Source organism: Homarus americanus, unplaced genomic scaffold (assembly GCF_018991925.1).
Source record: "Homarus americanus isolate GMGI-L3 unplaced genomic scaffold, GMGI_Hamer_2.0 scaffold32583, whole genome shotgun sequence".
Lineage (NCBI taxonomy): Eukaryota > Metazoa > Arthropoda > Malacostraca > Decapoda > Nephropidae > Homarus > Homarus americanus.
The window spans coordinates 1,655,835-1,674,553 of NW_024713129.1; the positions used below are offsets into that span (position 1 = coordinate 1,655,835).

General features: G+C 41.5%; 1 protein-coding gene across 7 annotated transcripts in view; it reads left to right on the top strand.

Moving 5' to 3' along the window:
• LOC121866116 (collagen alpha-1(I) chain-like) overlaps positions 1 to 18,719 on the top strand; it is a gene marked incomplete at its 5' end in the record, with an annotated part of 111,075 nt that overhangs the window by 81,188 nt on the left and 11,168 nt on the right. For 5 of the 7 annotated variants that reach the window (XM_042365713.1, XM_042365732.1, XM_042365726.1 and 2 more), the window contains 5 exon segments: positions 218 to 341; positions 1,284 to 1,352; positions 1,990 to 2,105; positions 2,635 to 2,727; positions 5,282 to 5,407. In XM_042365713.1, the coding sequence (XP_042221647.1) occupies positions 218 to 341; positions 1,284 to 1,352; positions 1,990 to 2,105; positions 2,635 to 2,727; positions 5,282 to 5,407 (528 nt within the window). 7 annotated transcript variants of the gene reach the window in all.

Genomic DNA, 18,719 nt, shown 5'->3' on the forward strand with positions numbered 1-18,719 from the left:
TATCAAATCCATTGCATTTTTCTCCTAAAATCTTCAAATAAATAAAGTAACTATGAATAGCTAATTCTTTGCTGACTTTGAAGACATTTTACCAGCTACACGAAATACCTTATTAGACTTGCACCAATATTTGCTCAGTCAAGTAAGTAAAGAAGAAGAATAGGATAATAGTAACACCGAACCACAATTAAGACTAATGGTTATGGTCCTTCTGCAGGGTATAGCAGGTACTCCAGGACTGTCTATTGAGGGGCCTCAGGGGCCGCCTGGTGAGCCAGGCATGTCACGCAGAGGTAAGGCTGGACCTCCTGGAGTCCCCGGTGACTCCATGCCCGGCCGAGGTAAGTTTGACACACCTCCTGTCCTTTGTTATATGGCTTCGTTGACCACTGTACGTATTAATTCACGATGTATACTATTCACATACAGAAAATGTTGTGATGATAGTGTATTTCTCCAGCTGGTACTGTACACTGTCAATAACATTTGTGTTTCCAAGTTGTAAGCAATATTTGAAAAATTTGCATGAATAAATGTAGAATGCGTAAAGGAATGAAGAATGCAAAACTTTTATATATCGTTAATATAACCACAGGTATATAATTAATTGTTTTCTGCTTTGAATTCACGTTAAAAAGTCGAACAACAATAATAAGACAGCACTTTCACTCCTCACCTCCAGGTAGTCTTCCTTATAACAAACCATCGAAATTTATACAGCATTAATTCCACTTTGTGAAGGTTTACTATGAGAAATTAATGCTATTAAACCTCTAATCTTTATTATCCATTTAACTACTATATTCCAATTTTCCTCTAACTATTCTACCCACAGAGCATCTCCAGTTAACTATATGACCTCCATCCTTTTCACCCAGTATAGAACGTCTGCTTCAACGTGAATTTGTACCTTACTCTTCGACCTATGTACAGTACCATGGAATTTCAATTACCAAGGACCGCCCTTCCGCGACCATGATGTCCTCCCACCTTTCTTACTCTCCTTCCATTGACCTGCGGACTTTTTTGTGTTTATTTTCTAGTTCCCACAGGAGCAATCTGTTTACTTATATACCGTGAGGCGTCTTGTCCTCCCACTCACACAATAATTTCTATCACTGGACACTTTATTTCCTCATCTACATTGTTCACACCACTAATTTTAGACAATCTTATCTCACACACCACCTAACGTCTGTCTGAGAAAACTAACACTCATTTCCTACTTTCATTCGGCATGTTCACTGTTACTAACATCTCGTGGGTTTTCTCCTCCCCACAAGCGGCCTCAGGCAGTCTTGGAGGCATTGCCGAGCTTCGCCGGCGGATATCTGGCCGCCGCAGAAACAGAGGTGAAGCTCTCAATTTAGATGGGTCATTGTATTCTCTCCTCTTCCTACACTATCCATGTGAAAATTTTATAATTGCCCAATTTCAGTCATGTTTGTATTTCTCCTGTCATAAAAAAAATCATTATATTTTTGTTTGACAAAATGTATTGAACTGTTGAAAAGCTGTTCATTGTTCTTGGTTCAGTGAAAATTATAAATTTATTAGATAGTATGAAAATTTCAGGCGAAACAAATAGGTGTGTGTGTGTGTGTGTGTGTGTGTGTGTGTGTGTGTGTGCGTGTAAATAATGTTATGGCAAAAACATATTATTGCGTATCATTTTATATTAGTCTTTCAGTAATTTAGATGTTAAAAAAAAACATTATTAAACACAAAGGTATGCCTATTTTACAAAATATTCTAAATGGTCAAAGTTACCAACCTGCACATTAAAGTGGAGTGTTCCCAACATGTTATTTTCATTATTTACATACAGTATATTTTCTTTAAGTGTAGCCAGTATACCAAGACACTACAACATAAGATCCAAAACGACACTTTTTGTTAAGGGCAAATCACTCTTTATAATGCAGTGGCTATACACCTGTACAGAGGTGTAATGCGGATGTACTCAGTGTATTGTGTATTATATATCAGGCCCCCCTGGGCCGCCTGGTCCCCCCGGACGGTCTACCGACGGAGGCCGAGGAGGCGCAGCCCACAGGATCGTGCCGGGAGCTGTCACTTTCCCTGACAGAGACGCCATGATCAAGGTCTGCTTACTGTGTCTTGCCTTTCTCACCCACCTCAAGCTTACTCCTGCACTAAAATAACATCGGTATACTTTAAATATTGAGCAGTTATCCAGAGTTATAGAAGAAGTTAATAGTGTTAATGACAGGAAGATGGAACTCAAGAAAATAAATTTAATGCAATAATATTTCTTTTATGCATGCAATATTAAGTGAAAGTCGATGACGTATTTTAAAAGTTTATTGAATAATTGTAGTTTGTTAAATATTACAAAAAAGAGCTCCACTGCTATAGGTTTCACCGTCAACTCTGAAGAGCCAAGACGTACAATAACTTAGTGCTGTGTAAGCAATGATATTAGTACCGAGCTCCAGTGTGACACGTGTTGATCAACAGAGTTCTATGAATGATTATCATGTGTTCATTGGATTTAATTAATTTATGTATATGATAAGAGATATAACTGACTAGTAGAGGCAATATTTTGACAGTTTACAGAACATCTCTCTCTCAATTGTGATGTTATTAATGTATGAGTAATGGTGTCAGATGAGTGGAGTATCGCCGGTGGGGACGCTAGCCTTTGTGGTCGAGGAGGAAGCCTTGCTGGTACGCGTAGCTGCTGGCTGGCAATATGTGGCGGTGAGTCTATAATGATGTCGTCTGAGTGTGTTCCATCTTAAAATATTTTTCACATTAACTCTTATATGATAATTAAGTACTTTAATGTAGTTTTTATTACTTTAAGAACTGAAAAAGGTAACTTGTCAAAGTTCGTAATTAATCGATACTCGATAGAAAAGAGAGGGTAAAAAAAAAGAAGCCATTTACATATAATCCAGTCACTCTGTAATTAAAATGGGTGGAACCTGGAAAAAATTGCAGATTTGTATTTATATTTTTGTGGGGGGAGGCAGATTTTAAGAGAGGGAATATTCCGGAATAACATACAAAAATGTAGGAAATTTTAAGTGGAGGAACACTGTCAGCTGTTGCTCAAAGAAATTGAAGTTGGGAACTTCCCCTCAAAGCGTCAAAACCTACCACAATCTGAAGCCATGAAGTTGATGTCTGAAGAGGCCAACTGTGGTTCTCCAACTGTGCCTTCACATTTGGATGAAGATTTAAACACAGCAGTCCAGTTGCATGACAGACTTATGGTTAGTGATCTGGCACTGTCTGCCTTTAGTTGTAGTATATGGAGATGATTCGCCAGTTCATTAAAGCAGAGAGAACTGGGAAGTGGGCTCTCCACCTAAAGTCCTTCAAATTATGCTTCCATATTTTGCAGCGGCAAGACATAGTTTGTAGGTTAAATCCGCATACATTTATATACAGCAGATGTCTGAACATCCAGATATCTTCAGCTCCTCCATGTCTGGGCTAGGCTATTATCAGACTTGGTGATTGAACGAACACTCGACAGAACCATGAAGACAAGTGGATTGACCCGAGGTCTTGGGATTACATAACTCCAGCGAACACAAAGGCTGCTTTCCATGTCAGCATGCTGTGATGTCTATAGTGCCATGCAGATGCTCACAGATACAGATTACGCAACCAGTGAGGAGCACAAATATGTCACACTAACCAGACAAACAAGGGATAATAAGGATATGAGGCGCTTGCTATCTTATCTTCAATGTAAAAATCCCTTCAGTCAGGATTCATCTCTACGAAACATTGCCACAGGTGTCACCACTAATAAAACTGTGAATGCTGACAAAGGCAAGGAGGTGGGATGCCAGTCCTTAAATCAATGATCGGAAACAACGTGTTTACACATACATGCAAGAAATAAGATAAGATAGTTACAATGGACAGCAAATTCTCTACAAATGTTGATGAGGAATTCATTCAAGTGGACCCACAGCTTCTCTTTCAGCGTCTACTAATAGCTGCAGGCGAAATCGATGAATCCACAAGAGATATCTTCAAGTTTGACAGCAGCAACCCTAACTTGTTTGACAAAAAGCAGCCTTGGCTGATGAAATAAGGACTACCGCAAAAGGGGCTGATATGCCAGTTCTCTCTTCTGAGACAATGCAGTATGTAATCACTTGTGGCTCTTTCCTGCATAGAATACCATGGTTCTACATTTGAATCCATCTGTACTAGGTATGTGGACTACTGCAGAAAGTTCGGACAGCCAACCATTGTATTTGATGGATACGAGTCAGGTGCATCCATCAAAGATGTGATACACTTAAAGTAAGGAGAACTGGAGGAGGAGGTGCTCCTCACATTCAAGAAGGAGCACTTTTCGGAAAAACCACCTCAACAAACAAAGGTTCGTGACCATGCTGAGTGGGCGACTTCTACAAGCTGATTGCAAGACGTTACATGCAGATGGTGATGCAGACGTTCTTACTATTGCGGCAGCAGTTAGGTGTGCTGCCGAGTCTGCCACAACTGTTCTGGGGAAAGACACTGATCTCCTAGTGCTGCTATGTTTGCATGCCTCTCTGGTCAACAAGTTACTCATTAACTCCCAAAGGATAAGTTATTTTAAGTTTCTCAGTAATCACAACAGTGTGCCATGCACCTCAATAATTTCCGAACTGCTAATCTTGTAATTTGGATTAAATGCTTTTATCAGTATTGTTGGCATGTATCTAATTAAACAAAAAAAATAAATTATACATTGCAGTTAAAGTAAATGTTTGGTAATATAGTTTTGAGAATTAGACTTGCCAATGAATGTGCAAATGTATCTTCAATTTGAGCAAATTGGATTGTGGCCGCAAAAAATTGTAAACATAGGCTAAATAAGTTAAAAAAGTTTCCTCTACAATTTTGATATGTTGTTCTACAATAATACCAGGGTTAAATACAAAAAATAAAAAATAATTTGTTGCAATTTTTTCCACGTCTAACCACAGATTGACGACTAATATTCTACTTACTTAACATACATCTCAGAATATATATTTATTAAATATTTTATATATTAGGGAAAATTTACAGTAACTCTGCTCTGAAAAAGAGAAGAAATTTATGAATTAATGAAAATGCTAGATTTACATCTCTCAACTACTCAAGGAACTGTGAAAAAACAATATTATTCTGCGTTGTGTATGCACAATAAGACATGAAAATGTGAATTAAGAAAAAAAATTGGCAACAGGCAGAGTATAAATTTTAAAAGAGGTAAATTCTAGGACCTCTAATTTATCTTTGATATTCCATATTACAGCTTGGTTCTGTGGTACCTCTACCAAGCACCACCCCTTTACCACTCACTACTCCAGTACACACTGAGAGCGTCAAGCCTCCGCCCCTTGAGGTGGACTCCCTCATCACTGGCCTTGATGGTCCCAGGGTGAGTATAGTACATACACTCTTACTGGCAGAGTCGCCTAGTAAATTTCACATGAACTCCATATCTTTGAATGTAGATACGAGGGTCGCCGTGAAAGAGTAAATTCGACTAGTAATAAGTTATGAGTTAATGACCCATTACAAATTTACCATGTACAGTACTTTGTAAAACAGTGACATATTATGCTCATTAGATGAGACAAGAGGATGCTTTCTGTATGTTGATGTCCATACCGAAGTAATGAATTCATGGAGTAATATTGTTAAGGACTTGTTACTACAAGCTTTTAATCCTTTTGTATTAGTGTTCTTCGTTATAGTCCTCTCCATATTGCATTAAAACCATTCGACATTTGATATTTTATGTGTTTGGGCGGTGTAACATAGCTTGTGAACTCAGAGTCATCAAGGTCACTCAGGAAGAGACTACATTTATTTGTGTTGCAGTAGGATAAAGAGATGCACAGAAAATGATATGACACTTGTATTAATCAACAGCACCAACCTTACAACACTAAAAAAATATTAAATGCCCAAGACAACAATTCATTTGGATTAATCCCTCGACACATCTTACATCGCTAGACACCATTATTATCAGCATCAAAAAATATGAAACTGGTCCCAATGTGAGCTCACCAGCTCAGGAGTTGCTGAGGTCTAGGGTCGCGCTTCCCTGAGTTTAAGCCCACTGACATTCCCATTAAAACACAACCCCTGACAGATCCTTACCTCAGCATCCCCTCAGCACACATATTCCACATATTCATAAAATAGCATAGTGGTCTGGAAACCCCACAAAATAATATTAACCAATAGAAAATTATTAGTTTGATCTGTATGAGATTTTCCACATTCTTAATTTAATATATTACACGAAGACCAAAGACGGCAACTAATAACCTGCCCAAAAACATGGATCAGTCATAATGGCCTGATATCATTTGAGCCCAATCAGCATGCACATATCTAAGACCCAAAATTATGTGAGAACTGCTATACCGCTCACGACTCGTCAGGGGGCTGTTTACCCACATATTCTTATTACTTTACTTCTCGGCTCATGCGTGCTTTCTCCACCATACCCGTAACCGTGCTCAATAACACTGGTCCAGAATACGTCATTACAGACAAATTATACTACATGTATAGCACCAAACAATCTTTTAAAAAGCACTCCCAAGTCCAGAGTGTAATATCAACCATCAGGGTTGTTGACTTCACAACAGGACTTGGTTAGACAAACCACATACACCCATAGTTGAAGAGAACTAGAGGTACCTAATAGAAGAATCCGCACCGATACACGGCGGGCATACAGTGAAGGTTCCAACTGTTCACTGAAGAAGGCAGTGATGGGTAGGGAAACACCTGGTAACACTGAAGTCCATTTATTAACGGATAGGAGAAATACAAGTAGTGACTAGCGTGTGCCATGCACGGCCCACAGAGTCAGACTGAGACTGCCTTGTCATATGGCAGCGTCGGGGCAATGTTGCCACATAACACGTGCAGTGTTGCCACGTAATTACATATATAAATGCTACTTGGCACCAGCACATCCGAGTACTCCTTCAGGAAGTAGACCCTTGCGGCTGAAGGAGACGTCTCGCTGTGAAGAGGAAGCAGCCGTGACTTGGGTGGAGGCGGGGCGGGAGTGGACAGGGGTTCTGGGCAGCTCTGTGCGGCAGCGCCAGGCGCGTCGCTCGTTGATTCACGCACCCCGCTGGCGGTATACCAAGCAGCTGGGATCTGCTCAGGAAAGTCTCTGGGCACCATGCCTAACTCCTTGCAGTGCTCCCACGACAACAAGGGTGTAGCGAGAGTAGGCTGCACGTCGATCCATCTGTGACACGACCTGCCGCCGTAAGTGATCTCCGCTTGAAAGGAGCCCACAGCGTCCGGCATCTGGGAACCGTCCACATTGTAGTACTGCAGCTGCGGCGGTGGTCCCAGGCCGCGTTTGGTGAGGCCCAGTTTCTGGAGGTGCTTCAGGCCTATCACCGTAGTATCAGCGCTGGTGTCCGGTATCACCTCGATGTGACCCGACACATCACCGTGTGTGACAGCGACGCGGATGGTAGGGGAAGGGGTAGCCCTAGGGCGTGTGGTCGATTCCACCCTCCTGATGTGACTCAGCTGCTGCTTGGGGCTGCAAGGGCCATCTGAAGGGGGCTGCGTGCAAACCACCCCGAGGGAAGTGCGCTGCTTTCCTCCTCGTCTCGGGCTTTTGAGCTTGGGTTGGCGGCAGCACTTGTCGTAGTGTCCATAGCGACCGCAGGCCTGACACTTGTGGCCTCGTGCAGGGCACCTGTCTGTGTTAAACCAGTGGCCCTTACGGTCACATCCACGACACAGCGCGTCGGCGGCCGGGCATGTCTTGGGGCCATGCAGCTTTCCACAGCTGCCACAGGAAGCACTAGGCGGAGGCGTGGAAGAACGTGCGGCAGCCTTCACGTTGTTGGCCGCCTTCTTACCCTTCTTGTACTGTGAGATAGCTCTCACAGCAGGTGGGGCCCTTAAGGCAGAGGTGGCGGACTTGGTGGCATCGTATGACCGACATTCAGTCACTACCACCTGGAGTGTGGAGGAAGCGTCCAGGGGAATGAGTCGCTACACCACCTCTTCTTGCCTGACACCTGTCAAGATCCCGTGCTTGATCCAGGCTTCCTCACATTCCCGGCTGTGCGCCTTGCAGACGTCGATCTCCTCCGACAAACTCTTCAAACGTACAAAAAAGTCGTCAAAGGATTCATTCTCCGCCTGCTTGCAGCTGGTGAAGGCGCGGCGATGCAAAGCCTCATTATTCCGACCCTAAACGTGCTCCTGCAAAAAGGTCGAGCACATCCGTCACTGAAGAGGTAGAATCGGGAGGCACTTGCAACGTGTGCTCCAAAACTCTCTGGGTCTCCAGCGACAAACACATCAGCAGTTGGATGAGCTGTTTGTTTGGAGGCATGCTGTCAAGGTCCACCATCGTGGAGTAATCTGTCCACCGCCGCCTCCACTCACGAAAAAGCTGAAACGTGACGTCTGGTGAAGAGGGCGGGTGGTGGTTGAACAGATGCCTTGGGAACTGGTGGAGTAGCAAGAGTGCCTGGAGGACGCTGGTGTGGTGGAGGAGGGAGGGTACTGGCGCTTTGGTGCGCAAGTGAGGGAAGGTGGGTTAGCGCCAGGGTCGCCAATATTGCATCAAAGCGTGCCTTTTCCTCCTCTCTTCGTATCTCCTCCCTCTGAAGTTCCATTTCTCTGCGTCTTTCGTCCCTGTCGTCCATCCACCTCAGAATTGTGGCAATGTCCGTCGCTGTAGGTGAAGGATGAGGGGCGAAGGGCGCAGAAGCTCCATCTGTGCCCGGTAGAGGAGAAGGTGGTGGGGAGTCGTGTCTCCCATCTTGACGTTGTCCCTTCTTACCGCCCATCTTAGTATGCTTGAACTGAGCTGTTTAGTATATAAAGTGGCGCCTCATCAGCTCGAACCACATATATATGACATAAACTGCGCAGAAATAACGCAGAGTCCACTGTTCTGTCCGTGAGTGCGTGCATGCATGCGTGTGTGTGTTTGTGTGTGTGTGTCTCAGAGAGCATCGTGGGCTGGAGCCGCCGAGAAGGTGAGAACGTTAGTTTTTCCCCGGATGTCACACGAGAAGGGTGTACGCCTGCGTGCTCCATGGGTACCACAAAAGACAGGCCAATGCTCAACTCTCAGCTCTAGACACACTAATACACTGACACTAACACTGCCACCGTCACTAAAACGCACTGTGACGGCGCAACACTGCACGTCGCGGCGAAACACAACGCAACACAACACAACACACTGAGAGTCGACGCGCTCACATCGCCGGCAGTCGCACATCACCGGCTAACTGTCCATTGTTCACACACTTGTAAGTCCACAGATCCTACTCACTGCACCATGAAGGTTCCAAGTGTTCCCTGAAGAAGGCAGTGATGGGTAGGGAAACACCGGGTAACACTGAAGTCCATTTATTAACGGATAGGAGAAATACAAGTAGTGACTAGCGTGTGCCATGCATGGCCCACAGAGTCAGACTGAGACTGCCTTGCCATATGGCAGCCTCGGAGCAATGTTGCCACATAACACGTGCAGTGTTGCCACGTAATTACATATATAAATGCTACTCGGCACAGTAGCTTATTTACAAGGTTGCTAGTCGGCACAGTAGCATAGATACATAACCTACATACAGTACGCACTAGCACCATGGGAAATTCTGTCTCCCAGAACCCATCAACATTTCATTTCACTCATGCTGCATCCAGGGCAACCTCTCCCATTTACTGTATATGAGAGGGAGAGCGACAGAGTTAATCCTGACCAGTTAGGTCAGGTCACCGCACAACCAGGTGTATCTTACCCAAGTTAGAAAAGAGATTTAGTTTCTCGCATTTTATGCAACTGTTCCCCAAACATTGTATAGGTTAGTTTTTTTTTTTTTTTTTTGCAAAATCGTTTATTTTGCAAAATTACCGGCATTCATATTGGCAATTTTCCAAAATAACTTACAGACAACCTAAAATAACCTAACCTTATGGTTAAGTTACGTGAAAGGTTAGGTTAGGTTAGGTTAGGTTAGGTTATGATGGCTCTTGTAGATTGATACACAGTAAAGTGGTCCTGTTGTTTTTTTAACTTTAGTTAACCTCTTTTTAAGTTACTTTGCAGAATTACCAATTTACATGCCAGTAATTTTGCAAAATAACCGATTTCGAAAAAAAATGGGTAACATATACACTCCTTAGCTGTGGTGTCGTGTAATGTCGGCTTGGTGCCAATCTCAGCGGTTTTTTCTACACGCATGTGTGGCACGCGGCTGTCTGTATCCTGGGAAATCCGGGTGAAAAAAAGGTCGCCCGTATGTCTGCGTGCTTCTCCGTGGGACCCGCAATTAAATCAGCTTACAACTAGCATCTTCTCGCTACCAGCCAGCGCCACTGCCATATATATAAATATATATATATATATATATATATATATATATATATATATATATATATATATATATATATATATATATATATATATATATATATATATATATAAAACAAAGAAGTATGTGTGTTTGTCTGTCCGCACGAGAATCTCGGAACCTACTTTACCGATCTGTAGTGATGATGGATGATGTTATATGAAGTGATGATGATGGATGGTGTTATATGTAGTGATGATGGATGATGTTATACGTAGTGATGATGGAAGTTGTTATATGTAGTGATGATGGGTGGTGTTATATGTAGTGATGATGGATGGTGTTATATGAAGTGATGATGGATGGTGTTATATGTAGTGATGATGTATGATGTTATTTGTGGTGATGATGGATGATGTTATATGTAGTGATGATGGATGTTGTTATATATAATGATGATGGATGGTGTTATATGTAGTGATGATGGATGGTGTTATATGTAGTGATGATGGGTGGTGTTATATGTAGTGATGATGGGTGGTGTTATGTGTAGTGATGATAGATGATGTTATATGTAGTGATGATGGGTGGTATTATATGTAGCGATGATCTATATCTATATAAAACAAAGAAGTCTGTCTGTCTGTGTGTCCGCACGAAAATCTCGGAAACTACTTTACCTATCTGTAGTGATGATGGATGGTGTTATATGTAGTGATGATGGATGGTGTTATATGTAGTGATGATGGATGATGTTATATATAGAATATGAAAAGTATTCCTCTGTTGTCATTGGCAACATGGATAAGAAATGTGAATACTGCAGTGCAAAGACGTACAAAGGAGAATCTGCTGGACTGTGCTGCTCTCATGGGAAAGCACGACTGCCAAATTTGGAAAAACTACCACAACCATTGAAGACTCTCATGCTGGGAACAACTCCAGAGTCAAAACACTTCTTGGAAAATATACGGAAGTACAATTCATGCTTCCAGGTGACATCCTTTGGAGCTACCAGAGTAGTTCGTGAGCACGGATACATGCCCACATTCAAAGTCCAGGGTCAAGTCTATCACAAAGCAGGATCCCTCTTACCACTGGAAGATGAGCAGGCAAAGTTCCTCCAAATCTACTTATCTATCCAAGAAATGCTAGATGAGCGCAACACGTATGTATAGTCATTTAAAAATGCCCTGGAAAACATGCCTTTTGACGTGTACAAAGTCAGGATCAAAGCAGACACCCTAATGCACTACAGTGAGACAATGTGGAGCCTCCCGGAGGGCGGCGATTCCGCTAGTGTACATATATATATATATATATATATATATATATATATATATATATATATATATATATATCATGCAGATCCACAATGGAAACGTGGACAACATAAATCTTGATAAAAACCACACAGGAAAAGGGGAAACAGTGCCAAGTGAATTTACAGTTCCCGTAAATTCAGGGAGGATCTTTCCCCTTGATCTTGCAGCGTGCATGTCCCTTACATTTGTAGATTTTGCAAAAAGGTGCCTTTTTCGGTTTGGTTCCTGCGGTAGTTTGTGGTTGTTCCTTAAAACTGGTTACGGGTGCTACTTACAGAGCCCTATGAGTAGTTTCCACCCGCTCAGTAATTTTCTCCACGTAATCTACAAGCTCAGTCTCAAGTTTATAATCATTCTTTGTGGCTGCCTTGCATGTAGTTTCTTGTAGCACTATGATAAACTGTTGTAACTCAATGATCTTGAAGAAATTTTTCCTAGTTAATTTTCCTCCTTCATCAAACCAATTTGAGGATATCATGTAAGTTTTGAGATCCATCATAGTGTGTCCGGCGAAAGCCTGTGCTTCTTGTGCGTCGTGAGCAAACACACTGGTACTTGTATGCTCTGCCATCTTGAAAATACAAATGAGCGGCGCCTCCTTTTGTTCCTGACCCGAAAAAAGATATGAAATGGTTTCTAAACGTTGTTTCGGACATAAGAGATTTTATCCCCATCGTTAGTAACATCATTGTTTCGCATTACATCTTCGCACTTACGCAAAAATGTTAAGGCATTATAATCTACATCTTCTGCAGTAAATTATTGTACCTTGATGTTATTTGGAAATATTTTTACAGTTTAATAGCCAGATGAGGTCTGTGGGTTAGTAGAACCACCTGTTGCCATTTTTGCTATGTTAGTTAAAGCAATAGCATTGTTAACAGGTAAAGGTAATGGGTGTTACCTGTCCTAAGTTGTCTACTGTGTAAGTCCTCGAACTGAGAATCTATGAAATTTTCACAGCTCGATAAGGAGTCAGTGGGGGGTTAACTGTATTAGGGTAATTTGTGGTAAGACTTCACTAGTAATTGCAGCTAGCTACTGTGAGTCTGTCGAGGACTGACTATCTGAATCTGAGTCACTAATTTCCTGTTTGAAACCCAATTTTTTTGGAAGAGGGTCTTTAAATAGGGATATGTATCACTCCACTTTCAGCATAACAGCCACTAAGTTGTCCACTCAAGGAGTAATGCAAAAGTATTTATAATGAGAAATGAAGAGAAAGAGAATTAAAAGTATTAAAAGTATACATACTTTGTGTGAGTCCTCTTTTAGTTTATAAATGTGTTTATTTAGTTTTACTTCTAGGCCGTTGTGCATATAGTTTATTTTATATTGATTACGTGTGAAGACTTCTGAAAGTTCACTTGTCTTTGTGTAGTCTGCAAAACAATTATTGTTTGTGATCTACCTGACAGAAGAATCAGTAGAGTTTCGACGCCAAGTAGTGACGTCAGAAGTCGAAGACGTCCTACTCTGGGAAGGATGACGTCACGCGTCTTACAGTGATCAACCTGGGGGCTAACCTTTTTTTTGCGGTGATCAACCTGGGGCTGACCTTTCTTGCGCACTGAAGAGGAATGATTGTTTAAGCTAGAGGCTGCCTGCTTGTCTGGAACCACATTGACAACCTCCCTAGTACTCCTGTGTTGTTGTGCTGGCTGCTTGTTGGTTGGCCGTTTGATAGCTGGGACACTAAGACAACACTCGGGTAGGCTCGGTAGATGTCCGCTCCACTCGGGTGGCCATGAGTTGTGAGCTGGTGCTGGGGGATTTGACTGCTATATCAGTAGGTATTTATATTGTCTTTGTTACGACTGGATTTCTGTGTACACGTTTTGCAAGTGTTTATAAGCATTGTCCACTTATTTTTCTTGAAAACACTTTCTTTGATGATTCACTTCGAGTGTCACTTGTGTCACTTGTGTCACTTGGCTCATCAATAATTTTCTGTTGCATGTACCGAGAAAGTAGACGTCATAGCAATCACGTACCCATATTCAAAAAGGGAGACAGAGCAGTAGCGCCAAATTACCGGCCGATTAGTTTGCCGTCAGTAGTTGGGAAATTTCTTGAATCAATTATAGTAAATAGCATCCGATCGCATTTAGAGAAAAACAAATAAATTTACGACTCTCAACATGGGTTTACAAAGGGAAAATCTTGTCTAACAAATCTGCTGACGTTTTTTAGGAAAGTCTTCGAGGTAGTAGATAATGACAAAGAGTACGATGTTATTTACTTAGACTTTAGTAAAACATTTGACAGAGTACCACATCAGCAGCTTCTAAGAAAAGTTAAAGCTCATGGAATCGAGAGGAAAGTTTTAAATTGGATAAAATCATGGCTCACAGATAGAACATAGAGGGTCAGCGTAGATGGTGTTAAATCTGAGTGGGGCTGTGTAACTAGTGGGGTTCCCCACGGGTCAGTACTGGGCCCACTCATGTTCATAATCTACATAAGCGATATAGATACTGGGATCAGCAGTAGGCTTGGTAGATGTCGGCTCCACTCGGGTGACCATGAGCTGTGAGCTGGTGCTGGGGGATTTGGCTGCTATATCAGCAGGTATTTATATTGTCTTTGTTACCACTGGATTTCTGTGTACACGTTTTGCAAGTGTTTATAACCATTGTCCACTTATTTTTCTTGAAAACGCTTTGTGTGATGATTCACCTGGAGTGTCACTTGTGTCACTTGGCTCATCAATAATTTTCTGTTGCATGTACCGAGAAAGTAGACGTCATAGCAATCACCGAAACTTGGGTGAATCTGGCGAGCAATAACTTTTTATCAGAGTATCACATAAAAGGGTAAAACTTTTTTCACAAGGACCGGGAAGGTAGGAAGGGGTAAGGGGTCGCACTCTCCGTCAGGGATACATTAAAATGTTTTGTTAATAATACAATAAAGGGTGAAACAGGAAGCGAGTCTAAATGGGTATAAATTGCGGAAGGAAGAGAAAAACTAATTATGGGAGTGATTTACAGGCTCGGGAGCAGCTCAGCCCATATGGCAGGAAATGAGTAGGGCAGCAAGATACAACAACCTGTGCATTATAGAGGATTTCAACTTTAGAAATATTGACTGGGACAACATTAAAGGTGACTATGAATCTGAAGACTTCCTAGACGCAGTAAAGGATTTTTTTTAAAACAACTAACTACAGAACCTACTAGAGGTGACAATATATTAAACCTAGTATTAACAAATAAAGGAAATATTATCAGAGATATCACAATAGGGGAAGAACTAGGGAACAGTGATCACAGAGAAAACAGGTTTACCCTAAATTGGGAAGACAAAAATAATAACAATATGGTCAAAGTCCCAGACTTTCGATCGGCGGATTATGAGGGGCTAAGAAGGTACCTAGGTGAGGTCACCTGGGAACGGTCAGGTCAGTCTCCAGTAGGAATATATTACGTAAAGCACAGGAACAAAATATAGGATACAGAAAAATTAGGTAAAATAAGAATGAGCCAAGGTGGATGACCAAAGAACTTAAACATGACACAGGAATAAAGAAAGGAATTTATAAGAAATTAAAGGGAGGGGAGGAGGATCTCAGTGATAGGTATAATGAACTATCTAGGAATGCTAAGTAAAATGTAAGGAATGTAAACTGGAACTACGAAATCAGGATAGCAAGAAAATCCAAGGCGAATCCCAAGGGATTTTTCCAGGTATATAGGACAAAGGCCAAGGACAAAGTGGGGCCTTTAAAGTCAGAGAGAGGGGAAGTGATCTATAATAGTGAAGAAATAAGCAAAGCATTAAACAGCTAATTCTTATCAGTTTTCACAGAAGAAATTCACGAGGAAACGCCAGAGGTAGAACTGATATTTAGCGGAAATGAAGAAGAGAAACTAAAGGATATCACTATCAGAAAATAGGATGTTCTTAAGAAGATAAATAAATTAAAGAAGACAAAATCCCCAGGGCCGATGAAATTTTGTCTCGAGTTTGGAAAGAGTGTAAGGAACAGATTAGCGGACCCCTCGTAAACTTATTTACAAAATCATTAGACACGGGAGTTGTGCCAGACTTGTGGAAACAGGCAAATGTAGTACCCATATTCAAAAAGGGAGACAGAGCAATAGCGCCAACTTACCGGCCGATTGGTTTGACGTCAGTAGTTGGGAAATTTCTTGAATCATTTATTATAGCAAATAGCATCCGATCGCATTTAGAGAAAAGCAAATTAATCTGCTACCAACATGGATTTACAAATGGAAAATCTTGTCTAACAAATATGCTGACGTTTTTTAGGTAAGTCTATGAGGTAGTAGATAATAACAAATATTACGATGTTATTTACTTAGAGTCTTAGACTTTTGTAAAGTACTTGACAGAGTACCACATCAGCGGCTTCTAAGAAAAGTTAAGGCTCATGGTATCGAGGGGAAAGTTTTAAATTGGATAAAGTCATGGCTCACAGATAGAACACAGAGGGTCAGCGTAGATGGTGTTAAATCTGAGTGGGGCTGTGTAACTAGTGGGGTTCCCCAGGGGTCAGTACTGGGCCCGCTCATGTTTATAATCTACATAAACGATCTAGATACTGGGATCAGCAGTGACATACGCAAGTTTGTGGATGACACCAAAATAGGGTGGCAGATTAATTCAGGGCAGGATTCAAATGCACTACGTGAGGATTTAAATAAACTGCAGGAGTGGTCAGAAATGGCAAATGGAATTCAACACCAGCAAGTGCAGCGTACTTATATTGGAAGAACAAATACTGTCAATGTATACAGCCTTAACAACGTCAAACTAGAGGAGTCGACTTGTGAAAGAAACTTAGGGGTACTTGTAAGCCCAGACCTTCGGCCTAGAAAACAGTGTGTTAATGTTCGAAATAAGGCAAACAGAGTATTAGGTTTTATATCTAGAAGTGTAAGTAATAAGGGTGCTGAGGTCATATTACAATTATATCTTGCGCTAGTCAGGCCGCACCTTGATTATGCTCTTCAGTTCTGGTACCCTTATTATAGAATGGATAGCAATTCACTGGAGTTGGTGCAGTGAAGAATGACGATAATGATTCCGGGATTTAGAAACCTTCCTTATCAAGATAGATTAAACAAACTAAACTTGCATTCCCTAGAAAGATGAAGAGTGCAGGGAGATATGATAGACCTATTTAATTAAGTGAAAGCAATCAATAAAGGAGATATAGATAAAGTACTTATATTATTCGAGCAGGATAGGACTCGTTGCATAAGTTTCGGTTTAGGGGGGAGATAGGAAGAAACTGGTTCACATATAGGGTGGTAGACGAGTGGAACAAGCTTAGCAACTTCGTAGTAAGTGGTGGGACACTGGGAAGTTTTAAAAGGAGGCTGGATAGTTTCATGGACGATAGAGAGTGGTTGTTACTCTCGACAGGAGCTGCCATGCACAGGACAATCGGCCTATTGCAGACTCCTTATTTTCTTTTGTTCTTATGTTCTTCATTATTGTTTTTGGGTACTGAACTAGTTTATAGTATTCATCCCTCCACTGCCACCAAGTGTGATAGCTGTTTTGGTATCACACTAATTGTTTTAATTAAGTTCTGGAACTCCTTGAGAGGCAGGGTTTGATGTAAACACTTCTTGGCATTTTCTGTTTATTAAGTACCAGGTATATACACAGATATAATCTGAGAAAATATTTTATGAATTTTCTCCAGGGAAGAGTTATGAATAACACTTTGAGATAACACTTAAATTAAGTGTGAACTTCCCTGTCTAGCGAGATGAAGTGGATTGCTCCTCTCTTGGCCATGAGAGAGTGGTAGCAAGCAAGCAGTGTTTACTGAATCAGCTGATTCTGGCTCGACCGTTGAGAGAGATGCAAGCCAAGTTATCTAAAATCTTGAATAACATGGTGAATCACTTTGTGAATAACTTGGTGAATAACTTGGTGTTATTCATTTGGGTTAATATTTGTATAAAGCAAAAGTGCTGTTACAGCCGTATACCTACCAAGGTTAATCCGCAAGGCAGAGGGGCAGTGATTGCTAGGTGCCAGGACGTGTCCACATGCTAGTAGGCCTATGCGCCGCCGTCTGGGGCCCACTGTTGCTCCGAGATCCCCTGCTGGTCTACCCTGGGCCCACGAGGCACCCAGTTACCGTGTGTTGCCACGAGGAGGTACAGCAGCAGTCGTGATGGTGTAAGAGGCTGTGTACTGGCAGTAGAAGACTTACACAAGTTGCTTCCTGTTCGCCACAAGGGCTTGCCAGCGGCGGTAGCTGAACGCGAAAGGAAGCAAGCAGTGCATGAGTCAATTGCGGTGGTAAGGAAAAACAGAATGCAAGAGGAGTTTTATTAGCTTACATTTCAGCATTTTATCTTCCTCAGTGAGAATGATACAAAACAAATACAGGTATCCCTCGTTCAGTGATCAGGATGCATTCCTGAAAACCATATCACTTAGTGAAATGATCACTAAACGAGGGGAAAATGAGAAATAATATCAGTGGACTCTAGATAATCAAGAAGATTATCCCAAATCCTCACCTTACTTTACCTCAGGAGCGATGGGTCGTACCCCTTACTCTATTTCTGATACTTCGGTAAGCGTCACCGAAAGTTATGGGTCTGTTGGCAAACTTTCTTTGGCGTTTGTGTTTTTCTTATATCATTGCCTTGATTTCACTTGTAATATAGGGTTTGGAGATACAGTTTTTACTAACTTAGTCATGAGGGGGAAGCATTTGTCAAAGCAAGCATTGAATATGCAAGAGAAGTTTCAGCAGATCACGTTAGGGTTGTCGGAGGCATAGACAAGATCCCACTTAGCATTCATTAAGTTGTTTTAAAAAAGTAGCATGTTGTCGGCGCAGTAGTCTCTGTATTTTATTGTGACTTTCAGATCTTGTGGCTGTTTTATACATTGCAAAAACTGGGAAGTGATCTGAAATATTGTTATAAATAATTGAACTAGCCTCTGTCTTATAGGTAGAAGTATTTATATAAATGGGTTAATTACATTTGATTTATATACTCTATCATCCTCTGTAACTTTCCACTAGCTATGAGGTAGTATGTTTAGAGCACGT